General features: G+C 42.8%; 1 protein-coding gene across 11 annotated transcripts in view; it reads right to left on the bottom strand.

The window, feature by feature from the left end:
- Positions 1 to 20,009, bottom strand: part of PIGN (phosphatidylinositol glycan anchor biosynthesis class N) — an 86,184-nt gene that overhangs the window by 20,439 nt on the left and 45,736 nt on the right. For all 11 annotated transcript variants that reach the window (XR_014566289.1, XR_014566290.1, XR_014566291.1 and 8 more), the window contains 7 exons: positions 11,834 to 11,942; positions 10,454 to 10,556; positions 9,006 to 9,108; positions 7,218 to 7,304; positions 5,050 to 5,105; positions 3,317 to 3,392; positions 1,014 to 1,087 (listed from right to left, as the gene is read on the bottom strand). Coding sequence is in view for 8 of the 11 variants with exons in the window: in XM_083747172.1 (XP_083603298.1) it covers positions 1,014 to 1,087; positions 3,317 to 3,392; positions 5,050 to 5,105; positions 7,218 to 7,304; positions 9,006 to 9,108; positions 10,454 to 10,556; positions 11,834 to 11,942 (608 nt within the window). In the remaining 3 variants the exon portion in view is untranslated. The remainder of the gene's footprint in view (positions 1 to 1,013; positions 1,088 to 3,316; positions 3,393 to 5,049; positions 5,106 to 7,217; positions 7,305 to 9,005; positions 9,109 to 10,453; positions 10,557 to 11,833; positions 11,943 to 20,009) is intronic.

Below are 20,009 nucleotides of genomic sequence, written 5' to 3'. Positions count from 1 at the left end.
TAGGTTCGAGTTAGTGCAGCGAAATAAGTTGAGTCAGGAACAGTTAGGAGCTAGGAAGACAAGTAAATATCTGAGAGGTGGTTTAGTGAGTGAGAGCAGGTAGCGGAAGTCATAGGTCTGGATAGGCACCCCATGATTGTAATGGACCGATACCGTTTATGAAACCACACGCTTGTTACACTGCAATAAATAAACAAAAGTTTATGTTCCAATTTAAACCTGACTGGACTCAGTATTGTACCAGGTAGGGCCTGGGTGGTGGCAGCGAGAAATCAAGTGGTGGCACAGGGATCAATAGACAGTGAAACGTCCGGGGACCCTGTGTGATCGCCACAGTAAAAACCACAACAATAAGACGGATGGAAGTCAACCATAGAACCTTCATCGTTTATGGGTTCACATGATCAATAGCAGTGACAGCAGCAAGAACCTTCAATAAACATGGAACTATTCTTTGCTTTGCATAACTTGAGAGCTGTAGCATATAGAAGACAAAGAGCATAATGTTGTAAAGGAAATACCAATTATGGTAGTGGACTGCAAGTATCAGATCTATAGCTCAGAGCAGGTCTTAATGTAATATCTAAAATACAGCATCCATGGAACAGGGCTGGCCTAAGACATTTTTCAGCCGGGGGTACAGAAGCAAATTCCCCCCAAATAAATCTTCTCTTCCCTTGTAGTAATATAATAATAATAATAATAATAATAATAATAATAATAATAATAATAATAATAATAATAATTGAAGATCTGCAGTTGCTTCACTCTGTCGAATGGCAGGGCCAGCCCTGTATGTGAAATAGATGCAAACAGGAACTCAAGTCACTACCAGCTTTTTAAAAAGCTTTTTTTTTTTAATAGTCGGAGATTTGATAAAGCTTGAACCCAGTGAATGAAGAATAATTGTACTCGCTGCAGGGATTTACAAAGAAATAGCTGCAGACAGTTTACTCCGTGCACCCCAATGAACCCCCAAGCAACGGCTGCTTCGGTAAAAGTGTTTACTGTACCTTTTTGAGGATAGCTGCGTTGTGACTTGAACAGCCTCAAAGGCACATGACACAAGAACAAAAGGGATTACAATCTGTCGAGGACACGGAATTACATTAAGCTAATTGAAATACCGCAGAAAACAAAAAACAACCAACAGCCACAAATTAACATAGCTAGTATTCAAAGAGACAGTCAAGCACATCTTGAGGTTGGCTTTACAAAATTCATCGTTTTGAATGCAAACATTTTATCTAGTTAACAGACCTGTTGCCTTCAGTCATGGCCCTGTAGGTTCTGTGCATTGCAATCAGAATATTAATAGTCCTTGTTACAATTCTAATACAGCGGTATATATTTTAGAAATAAACTACTGTGTTATGCCAGGGCTCTTCAAATTATTCTACCTTCACGGAACACTTCCCATACAAATTTGCCTGCTGAGGAACTTCTGGGGCACGTTCTCGACTTCATATTGCCGAGAAAGATTGCCAGTATTTTGTCTGCCTTTACTGCTCTTCTTAGCAAGGAAACTTTGGCAGCTTCCAATGTCGCCATCCCCTGCAATACAGTGGTACCTCAGGTTATATAAACTTCAGGTTACATACGCTTCAGGTTACAGACTCCGCTAACCCAGAAATAATACCTTGGGTTAAGAACTTTGCTTCAGGATGAGAACAGAAATCGTGCTTCGGCGGCACGGCAGCAGCAGGAGGCCCCATTAGCTAAAGTGGTGCTTCAGGTTAAGAACAGTTTCAGGTTAAGAATGGACCTCCGGAACAAATTAGGTTGTTGTTTTTATTTTGATTATATATATATATATGTATTGTGGTTTTATATAGTGGTACCTCAGGTTATGAACTTAATTTGTTCCGGAGGTCCGTTCTTAACCCAAAACCGTTCTTAATCTGAGGCGTACTTTCGCTAATGGGGCCTCTCGCTGCTGCCGGCACACGATTTCCGTTCTCATCCTGGGGCAAAGTTTGTAACCTGAGGTACTACTTCCGGGTTAGCGGAGTTTGTAACCCAAAGTGTTTGTAACCCAAGGTACCAGTGTATTTTGATTTTGTGCTGTGAACAGCCCTGAGACCTCCATGTATAGGGCAGTATATAAATTCAATAAATAATAAAAAATTAACAATAAAATTTTCAACCCGTTAGTTACAGGTTTACACAGTGGTCCCAGGACTGCCTTCAGAATATAGGCTCTTTTCACAAGTAACAAGTGCTCCACGGCTGCTAGAAAGCTTGACTGCTGCCACAACCACCATGCTTACGTTCAAATGTAATCATAGAAGCCCCTGCAATGGATAACAACCCTCCTACCAGGGATTTCCATAGCGGGTGGTGGGAGAAAAAGATGGCCACCCCAGGGCAATCATCATCTATTTCAACAAGCAGCAGCAACAACAAACAAGGTTTCATATGGAATTCTGCTTATTTCAGTAGGACCATCCGCCATCCTGGATAGCTCAGTTGGATAGAGCATGGTGTTGATAATACCAAGGTTGCAGGTTTGGTCCCCGTATGAGACAGCAAAGTAGTCCTGCACTGCAGGGGGCTGGACTTAGATGACCCTTAGGGTCCCTTCCAACTCTACGGTTCTATGAGTCTATGACTTACTTTATTTAGCTTGCCTTACAGCTCATGAAGGGACGCGGGTGGCGCTGTGGGTAAAAGCCTCAGCGCCTAGGGCTTGCCGATCGAAAGGTCGGCGGTTCAAATCCCCGCGGCAGGGTGCGCTCCCGTTGCTCGGTCCCAGCGCCTGCCAACCTAGCAGTTCGAAAGCACCCTCGGGTGCAAGTAGATAAATAGGGACCGCTTTCTAGCGGGAAGGTAAACGGCGTTTCAGTGTGCAGCTCTGGCTCACCAGAGCAGCGATGTCACACTGGCCACGTGACCCGGAAGTGTCTCCGGACAGCGCTGGCCCCTGGCCTCTTGAGTGAGATGGGCGCACAACCCCAGAGTCTGGCAAGACTGGCCCGTACGGGCAGGGGTACCTTTACCTTTACCTTACAGCTCATGAATATATATTTTTTAACGTTCCTCGGAAGTCGAACGGCTTCTGAAACGCATTTTTCATTTTTTTCCCATTTACTTTGCAGCCAGCCCATTGATCCTCGGTTTTCGAATGTTTGGGAAGCTGAACGGTCTTCTGGAATGGATTACATTCGGAAACCAAGGTTCCACTGTGTGTGTGTGTGTTTGTGGCATTTTGCATTTAAGAAGTCTTACAAGAGCAGATAGGTTATTTGTGCAGGAACAGTTAAGTTAGAATTGAATAAATCTGATCACATCATTCCCTAAAGGTGCAATTACTAACCTTCCACAACAGCAAGGCTCCCATCAGGAAAGGGCTGAACACAGTCAAGAAGCAATGGACTGAAGTTGGATCAAAACTAGAGACCAAGAATGAAACCAAAACAAACATTATGTATTTTCTGCAAGTAATATGTTCTACTAAGAAACAGGAGTTTTCCCAACCCCTTACAATCAACATTTGAATCATCATGCAGCAACCTTTCAAGTCACATGGCTTCTAGTTTTATAGGCTGCCTCTAGTTTTTTACATAACAAGCAAACAGTTCTTGGATGCTACTTATTGCTATAAAGTTTTATTTCTGCAGCACCTTTTGTTTTACGAAATGTTTCCCACCCTCCGTTTGCTTTCACAACAGGTCAGTACTTGGACAGACAAAGATTTCTTTTAAATAGGCTGCCAAGAGTCAAAAAATACCCTACTGCTCTGTTGGTACTTGCATAGCAACTTTCTGCTGTTGCTTCATGAAGAATATCTCATGAGATACCCTTGTTCTGGTGACCTTTCTGCTGGATTGCTGCAATGCACCTGCATGTCAGGCTGCCCTTGAAAATGATCCAGAAGCTTCGGCCAGGTGCTGGGGGTGATAAGTGGTTCAACATGCTAGACTCACGAGGCGCTGGATCTTAAGGAGATGCACTAGCTACCAATATGTTGCTGTACCAAATTCAAGGCACTTGTGGAGTCCTTTGCAACTTCGGAACTAGATATCTGAAGTAGAGTTTCCCTCTGTATAATAATAATAATAATAATAATAATAATAATTTATTATTATACCCCGCCCATCTGGCTGGGCTTCCCCAGACACTCTGGGCGGCTTCCAAAAAAATATTAAAATACTGTAATACATCAAACATTAAAAGCTTCCCTAAACAGGGCTGCCTTCAGATGTCTTCTAAGTCTGGTAGTTGTTGTTCTCTTTGACATCTGGTGGGAGGGCGTTCCACAGGGCCTCTGCCTGGTTCTCTGTAACTTGGCTTCTCGCAGTGAGGGAACCACCAGAAGGCCCTCGGTGCTGGACCTCAGTGTCCGTGTAGAACGATGGGGGTGGAGATGCTCCTTCAGGTACACTGGGCCGAAGCCGTTTAGGGCTTTAAAGGTCAGCACCAACACTTTGAATTGTGCTCGGAAACGTGCTGGGAGCCAATCTAGGTCTTTCAAGTCTCGGCGGCCGTTCCCAGTCACCAGTCTAGCTGCCGCGTTCTGGATTAGTTGTAGTTTCCGGGTCACCTTCAAAGGCAGCCCCACGTAGAGCGCATTGCAGTAGTCCAAGCGGGAGATAACCAGAGCATGCACCACTCTGGCAAGATAGTCTGCAGGCAGATAGGGTCTCAGCCTACGTACCAGATGGAGCTGGTAAACAGCTGCCCTGGACACAGATTTGACCTGTGCCTCCATGGACAGCTGTGAGTCCAAAATGACTCCCAGACTGCACACCTGGTCCTTCAGGGGCACAGTTACCCCATTCAGGACCAGGGAATCCTCCACACCTGCCCACCTCCTGTCCCCCCAGAAACAGTACTTCAACCTCAATCTGTTAGCCGCCATCCATCCTCCAACCGCCTCCAGACACTCTGTATCAGGCTACTCATGTGTTAAGACGTGACAGGACGGCGCTACTTGACTGCCAAGAGAAATCCATTATGTAGTGACATAGGACAGGGCCTTCTCTGTCGTGGCACCCCATTTATGGAATTCCCCTTCCAACGTCTCTAGACATACTTCACAATAGTTACCTGTTCACAGAAGCTATGTTTCCAGTACCGAAAAAGGCTGTCACTTGGAAGAAAACCTGGGTAGGGCTAAGGAAAACACAACAAGCTCCTTATTGAGCAAATGGCCACACTTCTTTCACATGCTAGCGTTCCCAATGACAACTTTGCACCACAGGTATAAGATAATGGTAAAAATATCCAAAACACACCAAGCTGTGCATGGGAAGTGAGAAGAGAGGAATAATGCTTGCAAAGGCTTTAGAACATTTTTTTGATTAGACATCCAAAAAGATGCCTTTGTCTCAATCACAATTAATGGGTAGATTAAATATTATTGGCAGCCCATCTTTCAGGAAGACAAAGCCCGTGTATGTAATAGCCAATTTTATATAGCAACATCTGCTCATTCCCCCCCCCCCCCATCTTGCATTGTGTTAGAGTCACGTGGTTTTTAACATGTCAGGTGAACGGTAGCTGGGTAACCAAACTATTCTGAAAGCATAACTGTTCTGATCGATCAGTTTCCATTGTCCAATAGGAAAAGTAAGAAAAGGGGTAGGACTACTCAAATTTTAACAGGGTGAAAGCAGGTCCCATTTGTTTGTTCAACAAGACCTCGTTAGATTCGGCATTCGGGTAACAACCGAAAACTCTACCTGTAGGTGATGTGTACTAAAGCAAATTAAGGGAAACAGAAGTCTGAAAGATCTTTACTGCCTTCTCCTAAATCCCAAGCCTCAGTTTTTAGATGCATATCTAAAGACGTCAAGTATATGCATCCCTGCAAAGCTTTGAAATTGCCCCCCACTCCATATATTAATGCAGCTTTCTCACTGTTAGGAAAGCATAACTGCATATGTAGGCAAACTGAGGCCTGGGGGGCTGATCCGGCCCAATCGCCTTCGAAATCCGGCCTGCGGACAGTCCAGGTATCAGCGTGTTTTTACATTAGAATGTGTCCTTTTATTTAAAATGCATCTCTGGGTTATTTGTGGGGCCTGCCTGGTGTTTTTATATGAGTAGAATGTGTGCTTTTATTTAAAATGCATCTCTGGGTTATTTGTGGGGCATAGGAATTTGTTCTTTTTAAAGAATATATATATATATATATATATATATAGTCCGCCCCCCACAAGGTCTGAGTGGACCCCTGCTGAAAAAGTTTGCTGACCCCTGCATAGCTGCAAATAAAGAAATCCAAAGCATGTACTTCTCAGAAGTGTTTAATGGCCCAATGATATAGTGAGCAAGACTCTTCTTCTGAGATTCATACCTACAATTTCTGTGTAAGACAAGAGGGAGACGAAAAGCACAAAACCACAAAAGTGCCAGTATGCTAAATATATGCAGTGTGAATCAACTCGTGGAAAACCAGGTTAACCAAAGGCCAATAACAAGTCCTAACTGGGAAGCTTCATTACTAAACTTTTCTGGATATCATTTTAAAAATTTAAAATTTTAAAAACTGGGCACAGTATGTAGGCTCAATGCAGCAACAACAGCATTGTTATGTAAACTTTCATTCCTAATAATAATAATAAATAAATAAAATTATTTATACCCCGCCCTTCCTGGCCAGAGCCGGGCTCAGGGAGGCTAACACCAGTAAAATTACAGTAAAAACATAATGGGGGGGAACCAATTTAAAATACAGGTTAAAATGCAATTTAAAATGCAGCCTCATTTTAAAAGTAGCCCATAGATCAAAACCATAAGGGGAGGGAAACATAAGGGTCAGACAGAGTCCAAACCAAAGGCCAGGCGGAACAGCTCTGTCTTGCAGGCCCTGAGGAAAGCTGTCAAGACCCGCAGGGCCCTGGTCTCTTGAGACAGAGCGTTCCACCAAGTCGGGGCCAGTACTGAAAAGGCCCTGGGCCCTAGTTGAGACCAATCTAACCACCTTGTGACTTGCGACCTCCAAAATGTTGTCATTTGTGGACCTTAAGGTCATCTGCGGGGCATACCAGGGGAGGCGGTCCTGTAGGTATGTGGGTCCTAGGCCACATGTATGCTTCCTGTCCCATTGATAAGCACTTTGCTTGTAAAATTATCCACTAGCAATTCCAAGCCAGGCCCATCCTAAGAAACCAAGATTTTGCTTTTTCAGAGGGGAAGGGAATGAAAATGAAAATGAAAAGCCAACCCATCGCGTTTCAACCAGGCCTTCACTCAAGGTAGAAAAAGGATACGAAGAAAAAAGATCGCCGGACGTCATCCAAATGAAGTTGTCGGAACTGTGTTAGATCATTAGTGTATGAAAAGCTGAGAGCAGCAAGCTATAAAAGAGAGAAGAGAAATCAATGCCACAATGTCAGCTGCTATCCTATTGATATTAAAGGTATATTTTCCGGGGAGCAAATGAGAATTTAAAGAGTTATTCCTTCAGAGAAGCCCATGTCTGTTGCTACAAAAGCATCTTCCCCAACAGTTTTATTACACTTTAATGACTCTCAATAAAGTTATCGTTCGAGCAGGATGATCAAGTGGAAATGCTTCTGCTGCCTTAGGTAAGGAAATAACTCCCCGAACTTTCCATTTGCTCTCTTATTTCTTCCTCCTTTTCCCCAAACGTCCTGGAAGGAGACATATTTTCATAATTCAGAAAAAAGGTGATTTTGCAGCTGAAGCATTCTCCTCTAGTGAGCTATAGCGGGAAGCAACGGAGGTGCCGTATTCGCAACTGCCGGTTAATTCCTTCCCTCTGGTGCAGTGTTGATTTACGTGGATTGACAGCATAGCACCTAATAACTTCTTATTTCCATTGCTCCCACATTAGAGCACTCAACTGGATAATAGCACTCAGCCAGGTTACTGCAGAGCAAACTGAGCTAGCTCCAGAGAGAGTAAGCATGGTTTGGTTTCTGTCATTCTCCTAGATGCTAGTTCAGGTGTGGGGAACCTTTGGCCCTCCAGATATTGCTTTGAAAAAAAATCAAAAAACATTTATTCAAAAGTGACAATAAAATACATTTTCAATCAATATACCTGTACAGTGGTACCTCGGGTTACATACGCTTCAGGTTACAGACTCCGCTAACCCAGAAATAGTACCTCGGGTTAAGAACTTTGCTTCAGGATGAGAACAGAAATTGTGCTCTGGCGGTGTGGCGGCAGCAGGAGGCCACATTAGCTAAAGTGGTGCTTCAAGTTAAGAACCAACCTCCGGAACAAATTAAGTACTTAACCCGAGGTACCACTGTATTCCCTCCACAGACACTTCTGTGATGGTGCTGGCATTAAAATACCCTGTTCTGGTCTCCCTTTCCCCCCACCCTTTATTGAAGAAGGACAAATATTGCTGAACCACAACTCCCATCATGCTTGCTGGGGCTAATGGGAGTTGTAGTCCAGCAGCATCAGGAGGACCAAAGTTTCTCCACACCTGCTCTAGTTTCTCGGTGTAGCTGCTAGGGACTTTGTGCCAGTGGACTACATTGAATTTTATGGGATCTGCCTGTGCTGTCTTCACCCCTGCAGCCAACCTGAATGCTACATGACCACAGCTTAAAACAGGCATAGACAAACTCAGCCCTCCAGATGTTTTGGGACTACAACTCCCATCATCCCTGACCACTGGTCCTGTTAGCTAGGGATGATGGGAGTTGTAGTCCCAAAACATCTGGCAGGCCGAGTTTGCCTATGCCTGGCCTAAAATGTGGGTTTAAAATCACTGGGCCTTTCCCACTTCCACCCATCAATTTTAAACATATGGTAAGATTTGAGGATTTATGGGTATCAGTTTGCATCTGCCTAGTGGAAATGGCTGCTGGTACTTGGGATTTTGCATCAACATTCCCTGGTCCATGACCCTTTTGGACCACGCTAGTTAAGAATCCTTTTCTTTTATTTGAGAATAATAATGCCTAGCCAAATAATGCCTAGACAACACACACCAGAAGCAATGAAGTCTAATCAAAGTTAGTGCCCAGTAACTAAATGTCTAAGTGGTATTTACTTACGATGAAAATAAGGGTTACCTTTGGCTTTGGTGAAATGCCGTAACGTTGTACTGCTTCTTGTTCCATATTTATCCACACAAACATCAACAAAGCCAACGCCAGGGGGAAAAGTGCTTCATATCTACGTCAAAATACATGTGAAATTTAAAAAAAGCAACCCAGACATCGAATTTATTTTGCCTCTACCACCCTTCCATAACAAATGCTACTAGGTTGGGTGTTTGTGTGTGGTTTGTGTGTGGACGGTGGTTTGGCAACTTGTTCAACAACTGTGTTGGCCACAGTCAAGCTGAGCGCTCCAAATTCATGTTACTTGCATATTGTTCTGATTAATACAGAAAATGCCAAACAGTTGGAAGAAATATTGCCCTTACTTGGCAATTCTCTCCTCATTTGAAATTGTTACCTTCAAGTCGGGTTCTAGTAAACTGGCAAGTACTATTTATCAGCCTCAGAAATTTATCGTCACCTTAGAAATTGGCTGTTTTGTTTGAGCTACGTTTTGTGGATGTGGCAAAATTATTTTTAGGGAGAAGTGAACCAAGATGGCCACTTTTTGTTGTTCCCAGAAAGCCGGGATGCTTGAAAAATTCAAAAGGCTACTGCCATCAAAGGTGACTGCCTTCTTTTCCACTACAGGGAGCCAATTTCATAGTGGTCAAAAGATGAATGCATTCAGAAAACACATACACACACTTACAGAGTGAACCGATCGTTCCTCCAGCAGCCCTTTTTGAAAGCTAATGTATTAAAATACTATGACAAAAGAAAGGGCTTTGATTGTAGCTTGCTAAAAATATAAACCTCAGTGTGACATTCCATCCAACTCTATTATTACATTCGAAATACTAGGGGAAACTTCTTCTTTTTTTACATTTGGATTCACCGCCCTTTTCTTTTAGTAATAATATTTCAAGCAACCCCCAAGATGCTTTATTTAAAAGCATAGGTTTAAAAGTAATCAGTGGTGGCAGGGATTTCATCTCTTCAAATTTCTGTGTCAAATTCACAAATTTTGGATTGAATTGTTGTTTATCTCCAAATGCTGTTGGAGATAAGAAGAAGTGAAAGCTGAATGATTCAAACACTTCTTTTTATTTGATCCCCCTGTGCTGATTATTCCTTCCTCTTTTTTACTTTCTGGTTTCTACTGTATTTTGAAATCAGAGTGTGTTTGTGTGTTAGCTACCATATGTGTTCTCATGAATCAATGCAATCAAAGGAGCTACAGAAAAATGTTTCAGAGTATCATACAAATCACTGGCTAAATGTTTACTCCACGACGTCGGCAATGAGATTTAAACACACGCAGCATCTGGAACTTTGCGTCTTACTGGTTAAATGCAATGGAAGAATGACAAGAATCTGGCAAAATGAAAATACATGACTTTAAAATTGCTTAGCCAAGTGAAACGCAAAAAAATATATATGCTGGAATTTCATTTATAAAGTAGAGAGAGAATTACCCTGTACTAAGCAGAAGGTATGTTGACATCAGGGAAAGAAATATGCTCAGCAACCTCGGGAAGAGAAATGTCGGGCTTAGCAGTGGCACTACCAAGGACGAAGCTGCAATAAACACAATATCATCCGTCAACACCAACATATTTGAATACCCCCCTCAATGACTCTCAAAGCTTGGGAGCAATGTATGACTTGTGTAGTTTGCATTCACATTCCTAGAAGCTAGGGTGCAGGAAAATGGTTTCTTTCCTCACTCATTGAATTGAATGCAGTGGAGTATCCACCACACAGCAAAAACAAAACAAAAAGACCATCTGCTACAACGATTCCGAGTTTACCCCATGAAAAGAGGTGGCCAAGTTTGGATACAACTTTTTTCACGGGATTCTGCACCACCCACCCAATAGCCTTATATCACCAGGCTCAATCGTGCTTATTTGGACAATTGAAGTAAGCATGCCTGAGTTGTTTCTCTTGAAGGAGTACTTTGCTGCTGGAATGACTATGTATATATGAACGGGGCCGAAGCCGAAATGTAGGGAGAAACAGACAGCTTTCCGGGTCATGTGGCCAGCATGAATAAATCGCTTCTGGTGCAACCGTGACAGAAACCAGAGCACACAGAAATGCTGTTTACCTTCCCACCACAGTGGTACCTATTTATCTACTTGCACTGGTGTGCTTTCAAACTGCTAGGTTGTAGAGATAAACAGCTTGAAAGATTTAGAACAGAGCCTTCCAAACTTTTCATACTGGTGATGCACTTTTTAGACATGCATCATTTCGTGACACAGCAATTCAGTTTTACTAGCAAACCGGAGGTTAAACTCATCCCTTTCCAGCCCCAGGAGGAGCGCAGGGAGCATTCGCACGACATACCTACACACTGCAGCCAACACACTTACGTTTCGTGACACACAGTTCGGAAAGCTCTGACCTAGAGGCTGGAAGAAGCCTGCCTTATCGCCAGAGGCACCGAGCAAAATATCAACTGGAAGAAGAGAACAAAAAGCATTCCTCCAGTTCCAGTTTTCGCAGCATCAACGCTATGCATCTGAACTCCACAATAGTTAATGATGCATCTCATTAACGCCAGGCTGAGCTATTAATCTCCAAACGCCAGTCCACTTCTAAATCAGTATCGCTCATGTGAGCTTGAAGAGAGTGCTAATATTCTCTTTTTCTTTTTTTTTTGCAGGATGGTGCTTATGGATACTTCTATTTATGTATAATCACAGAACATTACCTTTCTGGAACCAGCTGCTGCCAGTCAAGGACATGTCCCTTCAGGTTAAACTCTTAAACAGCAGGAAATGTGTGTCTATATACATGTCTTTACACACCGGACTTGGATAATCCCAGTTAAGGAAAGTAGTGCTTACCTAATGTTGTCCAGCTAATAATCTGATTTGTTGTAGGCAGGCCTTGTTTGTTGTGAAGACTACTGCGAGTACTGTTCACGATGTAAGTTGACAGTGCCAGACTGAGAAACTAATAAAGGAAAGGAAAGGGAGCAATTAATCTGGGTGGTAAGCGTATAAACCAAAACCGACAGAAAGAAAGGAAACGGAAGCAGATTTGACACTTTTAGCTAGAAAAAGCACCCATGTTTAAAGGGCAAGACACTTGTACAGCTCTCCCACTGAGCACATGTGTTTAAATGGCTGGGGTTCCTGATGCCCCCATGAAGAATGAAATAGTACGTAACCCATCATGCCCTGCCATGTGTATATATTATGGGGAACTCTGGTCCTGTAAATGAGCACGTACAACCGACAGCTTCGCAGAGATATTTGTCATTGAAGTGCACAGTAGGATTCAAGATGTGATGTGTGAATCTACACTTGCCCTACATGACTTAAGTTCTTGATCTGAGTAGGGCAGATACAACTGGCTATGCCATTTATCCAGCAGGAAAAAATAGCCTCTACCAGTATGAAGGAGCAGTGGGACACATGTGCGCCATCACAACAGCTTTTCTATAAGCTTGCTGGCTCCTACAAGGACACATTTTCTGCATCTCCTGCTCCCTTAGGGGACGGGATAATTGTCGGGAGCTCATCCTACACATGAGTAGGACCCTGGCAGGGACACATGCCCAACTGGCATGTTCTCTCCCTCCTGGTCGTTCATTCGGGAGCTTCATAAGCTTTCTTCAGCCCGAACATCACAGCGACCGATGCCAACAGACATCGGCACACTTAGGGATCCGCAGAGTCTTCGCAGCTTGCGTATCAGATCTCAGCAACTCAGCATTTTGGCTAATCTACTTTATTTACATATAAACACACACAGAGCACTGCAACATGGCTCCCTCTCTCTCTAGCATCAGACAGCAAAGAGAAAAAGAACAAAGGACAATAGTCCAGCTTCACGGAACACAGTAACACAAACATCCTGTCTCCATCACTTCCCACTCTGTGGAGTCAAAACATATAGCGTCATGTGATAGACAAAAATCCCATGACTGCAATCATGGAGCAGGAATTCTAACATCAATAGCCCCGTGGTAGAGCAATGGTTTTCATGCAAAAGGTCCCATCCCCAACACCTGCAGCTAAAAAAAAGATTAGGTAGCAGGTGATGGCAAAGACCAGAGACCCTCAAGGGTTCCTACCACTCAGTGCAAACTGCACTGAGCTCCATGATCTGGAAAAATTCAGCACCCTAAGCAGCATCATTGGGGAAATGGTGCAGGTCAGACCACAGTGTCGCAGGTAACTGTTGCTTTGCCCACAGTGATGATGGAGTTGGGAGCCATGCTATTTGCAGCCTCTTGCTGGCATGAATTCCTCCAACTCCATCTCTATACAAGCTCAGTAGCTCGTATGGAGGCAGTCAGGTTATTTGTTTTGAACTGCTTGTGCAGTTACTGTGGTTTTACATGGTACCGGAAAACCTCAGCCCAATCTCAATTTAGCTTTCTGCAGAATTGGCTTGTAGGATGTCTCCCTCTCCCCAAAGGTTCTTGGTTCTTAACATACAATTCAGAATCTATCCTTTCACTTTGTCAGACTGGTTTTCTTTGCTTGGAAAAAAGATATACAGTAGTTTCAATGCCATGTAGCAACAGTGCTCTTTTGCAAAAATGTTCAGTAATACTGTTCAGGATTATGGAAAAAGCTTGCCAAGTAGCCTGGGCACAGCAAGAAAAGTTAAGAACTACATAAAAAAATCTAAAAATGCAGAAGCTCTAGGAACCACATACTGCTTAACATATTTCAGTTGCTCATGTTTTCTTGGAGGCATTAAGTATTGTATAACCCCATTATGTTTTGGATGCCACCGTAAAGTATTCAGCAACTCCCAGAGCAAACTGTTGATTCATACTTGCATAACTGCATTTCACGCTTGATTTCACCTAGGCAGAATAAATAGGGAAACGAAACAAACTTTTGGAGGAAGGCTTTCAACCAAGTTTATTTAAGAGGTAGACCTGTCAATAGGAGTCCATTTCCAAGCTTACAGAGTTACAGATTAGAGAGGTAATTAGAGTAGATCACAAAGCAGCAGATATCTGGCACAGGTTTCTATGCTGGTTTAATAAAACTTTGCCTGGCGTGCCGTCATGTGACAAACCACAGAGAGGGCATTAAGTAATATATGCTGGACTCTCTCTCTTTTCCCTGCCCTACACAACAACAGCTTAGACTTCGGACTTGAAAATTAATTTAATGCAAACCTTTTCCCCACAACAGCCAGTAAAGGCACTAGCCAGAGTCATCCTGCCGTTCCACTTTATGTTTGTCTATCAATCAAGTTTTATTACAGAGGAACTGAGTTATTTCTAGCTTCGTCCTTACTTTGCAGCTGGATGGCCGTAAAGGGTAGAGCAGCAAGCCTACGCCCCACATTTGCCTGTTCACTGGAGTCTATAGGGAACTGAAACTGGTGATACCGAACTGTTTGGAGTGGATAAGACAAGGCACTGCCAAAGGGCCTCTCCAAATTGGGTGTGTGGGCAGTAAAACAGCAAATTTAATTCTATACAAACAAGCGTGAGATAAAACTGCCTGTATTGTAACGCCCTTACACAAATCAGGGCTTTTAAGTACAGAGAGGAAACAAGAAGGGACATGATAAAGGTGTATCTAATATATGAAGTGGACAGAGTGAAGTACCGTATTTTTCGCTCCATAAGGCGCACCGGACCATAAGGCACACCTAGTTTTTAGAGGGGCAAATCAAGAAAAAAAATCTTATTTCTCCCCTCAGCCCCAAAGTGCAAAGAAGCCAAGACAGCGAGCGGGATCCATCCTGCTGGCTGTCTTGGCTTCCTCTTTAGCTGCACGCAACCTCTCCGGCAGGGAGAGGCTGTGCGTGGCTATGGCAATACCCCCACCTCCCGCAAAAGCCCACAGGAGCCGCACACCCTTTAAGGAGCGCGCGGCTCCTGCGGGATTTTCTACGAGGGAGAAGGAACTGACTGGCCGCGTCAGTCCCTTCTCCGTCCTGGGGAAAAGCCCGCAAGAGCCGTGCAGAGCTTGTGTGCGGCTTTTGGGGCTTTTACTGCCTGCCTCCCCCTGCATTCGCTCCATAAGACGCACACACATCTCCCCATATTATTTAGGAGGATAAAAGTGCGTCTTATGGAGCAAAAAATACGGTATTTCTTCCTGTCTCATAATACTAGAACTCAGAGACATCAGATGAAGTTTGTAGTAATGGGATGCTGGAAGATTCAAGACAGGAGAAAAAAGAAAGCACTTTCTCCTCCCTATGGAATTCACCCCCACAAAAGGCAACGAAAGAGTTGTCTTTTAGCAGGATTATTGTAATAACCTGCAGTTTCACAACAGTGTATATTTAAAGTTGATGAGTAAAATAATAAGTTAATTTAGAATATGCAGGAAATGTAAAAAAATAATAATTAAGGAACCGCAGAAAGAGGAAGGAAGTCAAGTTTTGAAATGTTACGATTGTAAAACAATCTAAATGTATAAAACTGAAAATCATAAATAATTCTTTTTTTGAAAAAAGAAAGTCGTCTTTTATATCACTTAATATAACAAATATTTCTAAGCAGTTGTCATTAAAACAACAGAAGTACAACAATGTCATTCAATAATCCTAAAAAATAAGACTAAACGGAACAAAACCTACCTCTAATGAAGTTGTAACTTTAGTTTCTATTGTGCACTGTTTAATAATTTTATTATTTATACCCCGCCCACGTGGCTGGGTTTTTAAACTTTCCCCCCCCCATTGTTTTTTACCAAAAAATTAAATTTATTTGAAGGGGAGGATATCCACATAGAGATTCTATTTACAGTTAAGCAGTAAAGAAAAATTGCAAAATACAGTTGTACCTGTACTTACGTTCACCTCCAGTTGCATATCCTTCGGGATACGTACGTGGCAAACCCGGAAGTATTTTTCTGGGTTTTGCCTCACGCATATGCGCAGAAGTGCTCTATCGCGCCATGCGCTAGCACAGAAGCAGTCCCTCCAGTTGCGGATACACAATAGAGAATTAAGAGTCAGAGTCCAGGAAAGCTCGGGTAAATGTATAAGTCTTCAAGAGGCATTTAAAGGCCATTACGATCTCTTCCTCACAAATTACCCAAGGGAAGGAATTCCAGATGGTGGGTCTGTGTTGTCACCAAGCATCAGCCAACAAAGCCCTTCCCAAATATTTTGAATCAATTTTCTATTTCGCTCATTTCTATAAAAGTTGCACACAACAGCAGCCACCATGCTTGTTTTCTTTTGTTCCATCTTCACAGTGACAGACCTGTTCATTATAAGGGATTCCCAATAAATGCCCTCAAGTACAGCAGAAGCAAATCAGTTAAATCTAGTTTTAGAAAATAGCAGCTAATATTTGGGAACAGGCAAATATTTAAAGGCATCGGGGAAGAGAGGCTGGAAGAATCAAGCAATAAAATGAAGGCTTCACTAGGCCTTTTTCTTACATGGCAGACCTCACCCATAACAGCCGATAAGGAGAGGAAGAAGTCAATGCGAAGAGTTTACTAGGCTAGATACATTTAAATATGTAACACAAAAAATGTACCCAGGTAATTCCAACCTGGAAGGCATCTGTACTCAGTTGTTCCAAACATGTTTATTCAGCAACACCACAAAAAGATGGAAGCTGGGGTGGATCTGTTTGCTCTGCAAACATAAAGAGCAACATTAAATTTATCTTTTCCATTATGAAAATGTACTATACACACTGAGGGTGGGGTGGGAATGCTGTGTGGAAGCCAAAACAGTCCTGTTTTAGGCTGATCAAGGCTGTTCTTACAACAGTATTTGTGTTCTATGTTGGTACCAACAACAAAAAACTCACAGAAGTTTGCCATTTTATTGGTCTCTCTCTCTCTCTCTCTCTCTCTCTCTCTCTCTCTCTTTCTTTCTTTCTTTAGGAATATATTTGAGAAGCTTCACAGAGCTCAAGAGAGATAGGTGTTGTGAGTGAAAAAATCAAACAAAATGTAGAATATGAAGCAGTATGATTTTGTGCAGCTTGATTAATGCAAACAATTAAATAAATGTCTATTTATTTGGCTTCACAGAAACGGCTTGGTAGTCGTGTTTCGGGCTCATTCAAGAACCCAGGAAAATGGCAGAGGATTAATGTTTAAGTTAGATGTAATTATCTCTGCAGAAGTTGAATTTTTCAGAGTTTCCCAATACCAAAGCTAACTAAATTGCATCAGGGTTGTGGGGAGGGAAGTCAACAGCTCACAAAGGCTTTTGCTTCTTTCAGCAAACATAGGACCACTTTGCACATGACATACTAGGTATACACCAAGACAGGAGTGTTTCTAGAACATTCCAAAAAGGAGTGCCAACTTGGCCCCGCGACAGTGGTTTCCTGGGGCCATGGGTGCCATGCAGCATGTATAGCCCTGGCATGAAAATTTGTGGGTGCCTGGCCCTTCATGGGGAACTTTGTGGGTGCTCAGGCACCCAGGGGCCCAGGGAGTGGCACCAATGCCCCGAGATGTTTCGAATGTTCATTTAAACAGTGAATAAACGTTTACAAGTGTATCTGCCACACAAGTACATGTGCCCCTCAAGCAGCTCTTGATTTTGTTTAGCAGCGATAACGTAAAATATTCCTGATAGTTTGCTACTACTGTGCAGTGTGTGAAATGGCCTTGACGTGGAGATAAACAGAGGCAGCTTCCCTTCTCATTCACAACTAAAACCTGCCATCTTACAGCTGCCGTGGCTGTGCAGCTCATCATATTCCTTCATTTCTTGGGAGTGTTAACCTCATGCAACATACTGTCAGCTGAGGGAGCTCTTTAAAGGTTCTTAATGCAACAAACAGGATAAGGAGCCTTCCCACCTGAGAGCTTCCAGATAATTTAGCCAAAGCCAGACCCCAATTTGACTGTAGCTTTACATTACAATAAGGGACGTGGGTGGTGCTGTGGTCTAAACCACAGAGCCTAGGACTTGCGGATCAGAAGGTCGGCAGTTCGAATCCCTGTGACGGGGTGAGCTCCCATTGCTCGGTCCCTGCTCCTGCCAACCTAGCAGTTCAAAAGCCCATCAAAGTTCAAGTACAGTGGTGCCTCGGGTTACAGACGCTTTAGGTTACAGACACTTTAGGTTACAGACTCTGCTAACCCAAACATAGTACCTCAGGTTAAGAACTTTGCTTCAGGATGAGAACAGAAATCACGTGGTAGCAGCGAGAGGCCCCATTAGCTAAAGTGGTACCTCAGGTTAAGAACAGTTTCAGGTTAAGAACGGACCTCCAGAACGAATTAGGTTCTTAACCTGAGGTACCACTGTAGATAAATAGGTACTGCTCTGGCGGGAAGGTAAACTGCGTTTCCGTGCGCTGCTCTGGTTCGCCAGAAGCGGCTTAGTCATGCTGGCCACATGACCTGGAAGCTGTCTGCGGACAAACGCCAGCTCCCTCGGCCTATAGAGCAAGATGAGCGCCGCAACCCCAGAGTCGTCCGTAACTGGACCTAATGGTCAGGGGTCCCTTTACCTTTACCTTTTACACTACAATGGACTCAATTTAGCATTTAGCCAAGGCATGCATCAAACAGCGAAAAGATAAGGCTAAACACAGTTTATTATATTAGCTAAACTGAAGATGGATTTGCAAATATTAATCCTGAGGGTAGGACTGCTTTCCTTTAAAAGGTTATACAACTTAATCACAATTCTCTTAGAGGAAGTTATTGACTCCTAATTTACGGTCCTTATTTACTGTAGCCAAATAAAATTCCCCCAGTTGGAAACCCATTTGGATTCTTTGTGGGTGTCATTTGAACTGTTTTCAATCCTAGAGGTTTGTTTTGTGGCAAAGCCAGCATGCCAAATCAGTCTGAGCCAACTCAGGTCACAAGGAGAGAGGAAAACAGGCAGGGAAAACAAGGATAAAGCGAAGTATTTCAAAGAAAGTAAAAAGGTGACTTTCATTACAAGGTTGTGGCAAATTACATGGTTGCAATCCGTTTTGCTTTTTATCTTAATCAGTTTAGCTCCTTAATTCTTCCATCAATACCACATTTACAGTGACATCTAGTGGCAACAAAGAACATGCTTTGAGGAGAAATTAAACTCTTGCCGAGAACTACTATGTTTTGAAAAATTATATTTAGTACCTATTAGGGCCAGCCTACAGCAGATTTTCTTTTTACATGTACGCTGGGTAGCAATAATTAATATGCAATCCACTGGAACTGGAATATTTTCAACCCTGTGATGAGCCACGCTTCAAAATTTTCTAACAGAATTCATGAGAAATATGTTGACAGTAGCTCCGATTTATACATAATCTCCAACTGGAAATAACTAAATATTTCTAACAGAGCACCTTTCCTAAGTGCTTCACACACATTGTCACAGTAATCTTACAGCATCAGTGTTAAGGTATAAGCCAGTCTTCTTATTTTCATATTACAGATGGGTGTGATAAAAGGGAAGTATAGCTCTGGGATTTTTTCCAGAGCAGAAGGGATGACGCTTTCTGCCAGTACATCAAGATAACTGAAGGACTCGCTTTACTCCAGCAAGTGAATAACCATGCTTTTATATCTGCATGTGACAGATTAGCAGAAGTAAAATAAAAAAAGGAGAAAATAAGCAAGTAGAGGCTGGGTGCGCCCTTCCTTTTTTTTGATGGGGTTTCTACTTCAAGCTAGCAGTTTAAATATTAATTTTTCTTCGCAAGGTGGTTTGCATTTTTAATTAAACACCAAAGTTTGCATCTCGTCTGGCTGAACTTTTGCTAAAGCTCAGTGTACAAATTGAGCTTGTGCTGTCAGAAACAAGCACCGTCGAGTTCAATGGCACTTAATTCCAGGTAAGTGCAGGCATGCTGATACTGAGAATTTTGGTGTTTTGCTATTTATCGGATTTCTAGAGCATCCTTCTTCGCACAGCCAACTCAGGCCAGTTTCCAACATACTACATTCAGTATAAAGTAATAAAATACAATAGAAAACCAACCATTAAAAAATTACAGCAGCGCAGGGGGCGGGGGAAACCCTCTGAAATGACAGTATCAACTAATTTATCCCATCCACACCTTCAGGGAGAGGGAATTTCACAGCTGAGGCACCACAGCAGAAAAGGCCC

Source organism: Podarcis gaigeae (genome assembly GCF_964106915.1).
Source record: "Podarcis gaigeae genome assembly, chromosome: 7".
NCBI lineage: Eukaryota > Metazoa > Chordata > Lepidosauria > Squamata > Lacertidae > Podarcis > Podarcis gaigeae.
This window is presented reverse-complemented; position numbering and strand designations above follow the sequence as displayed.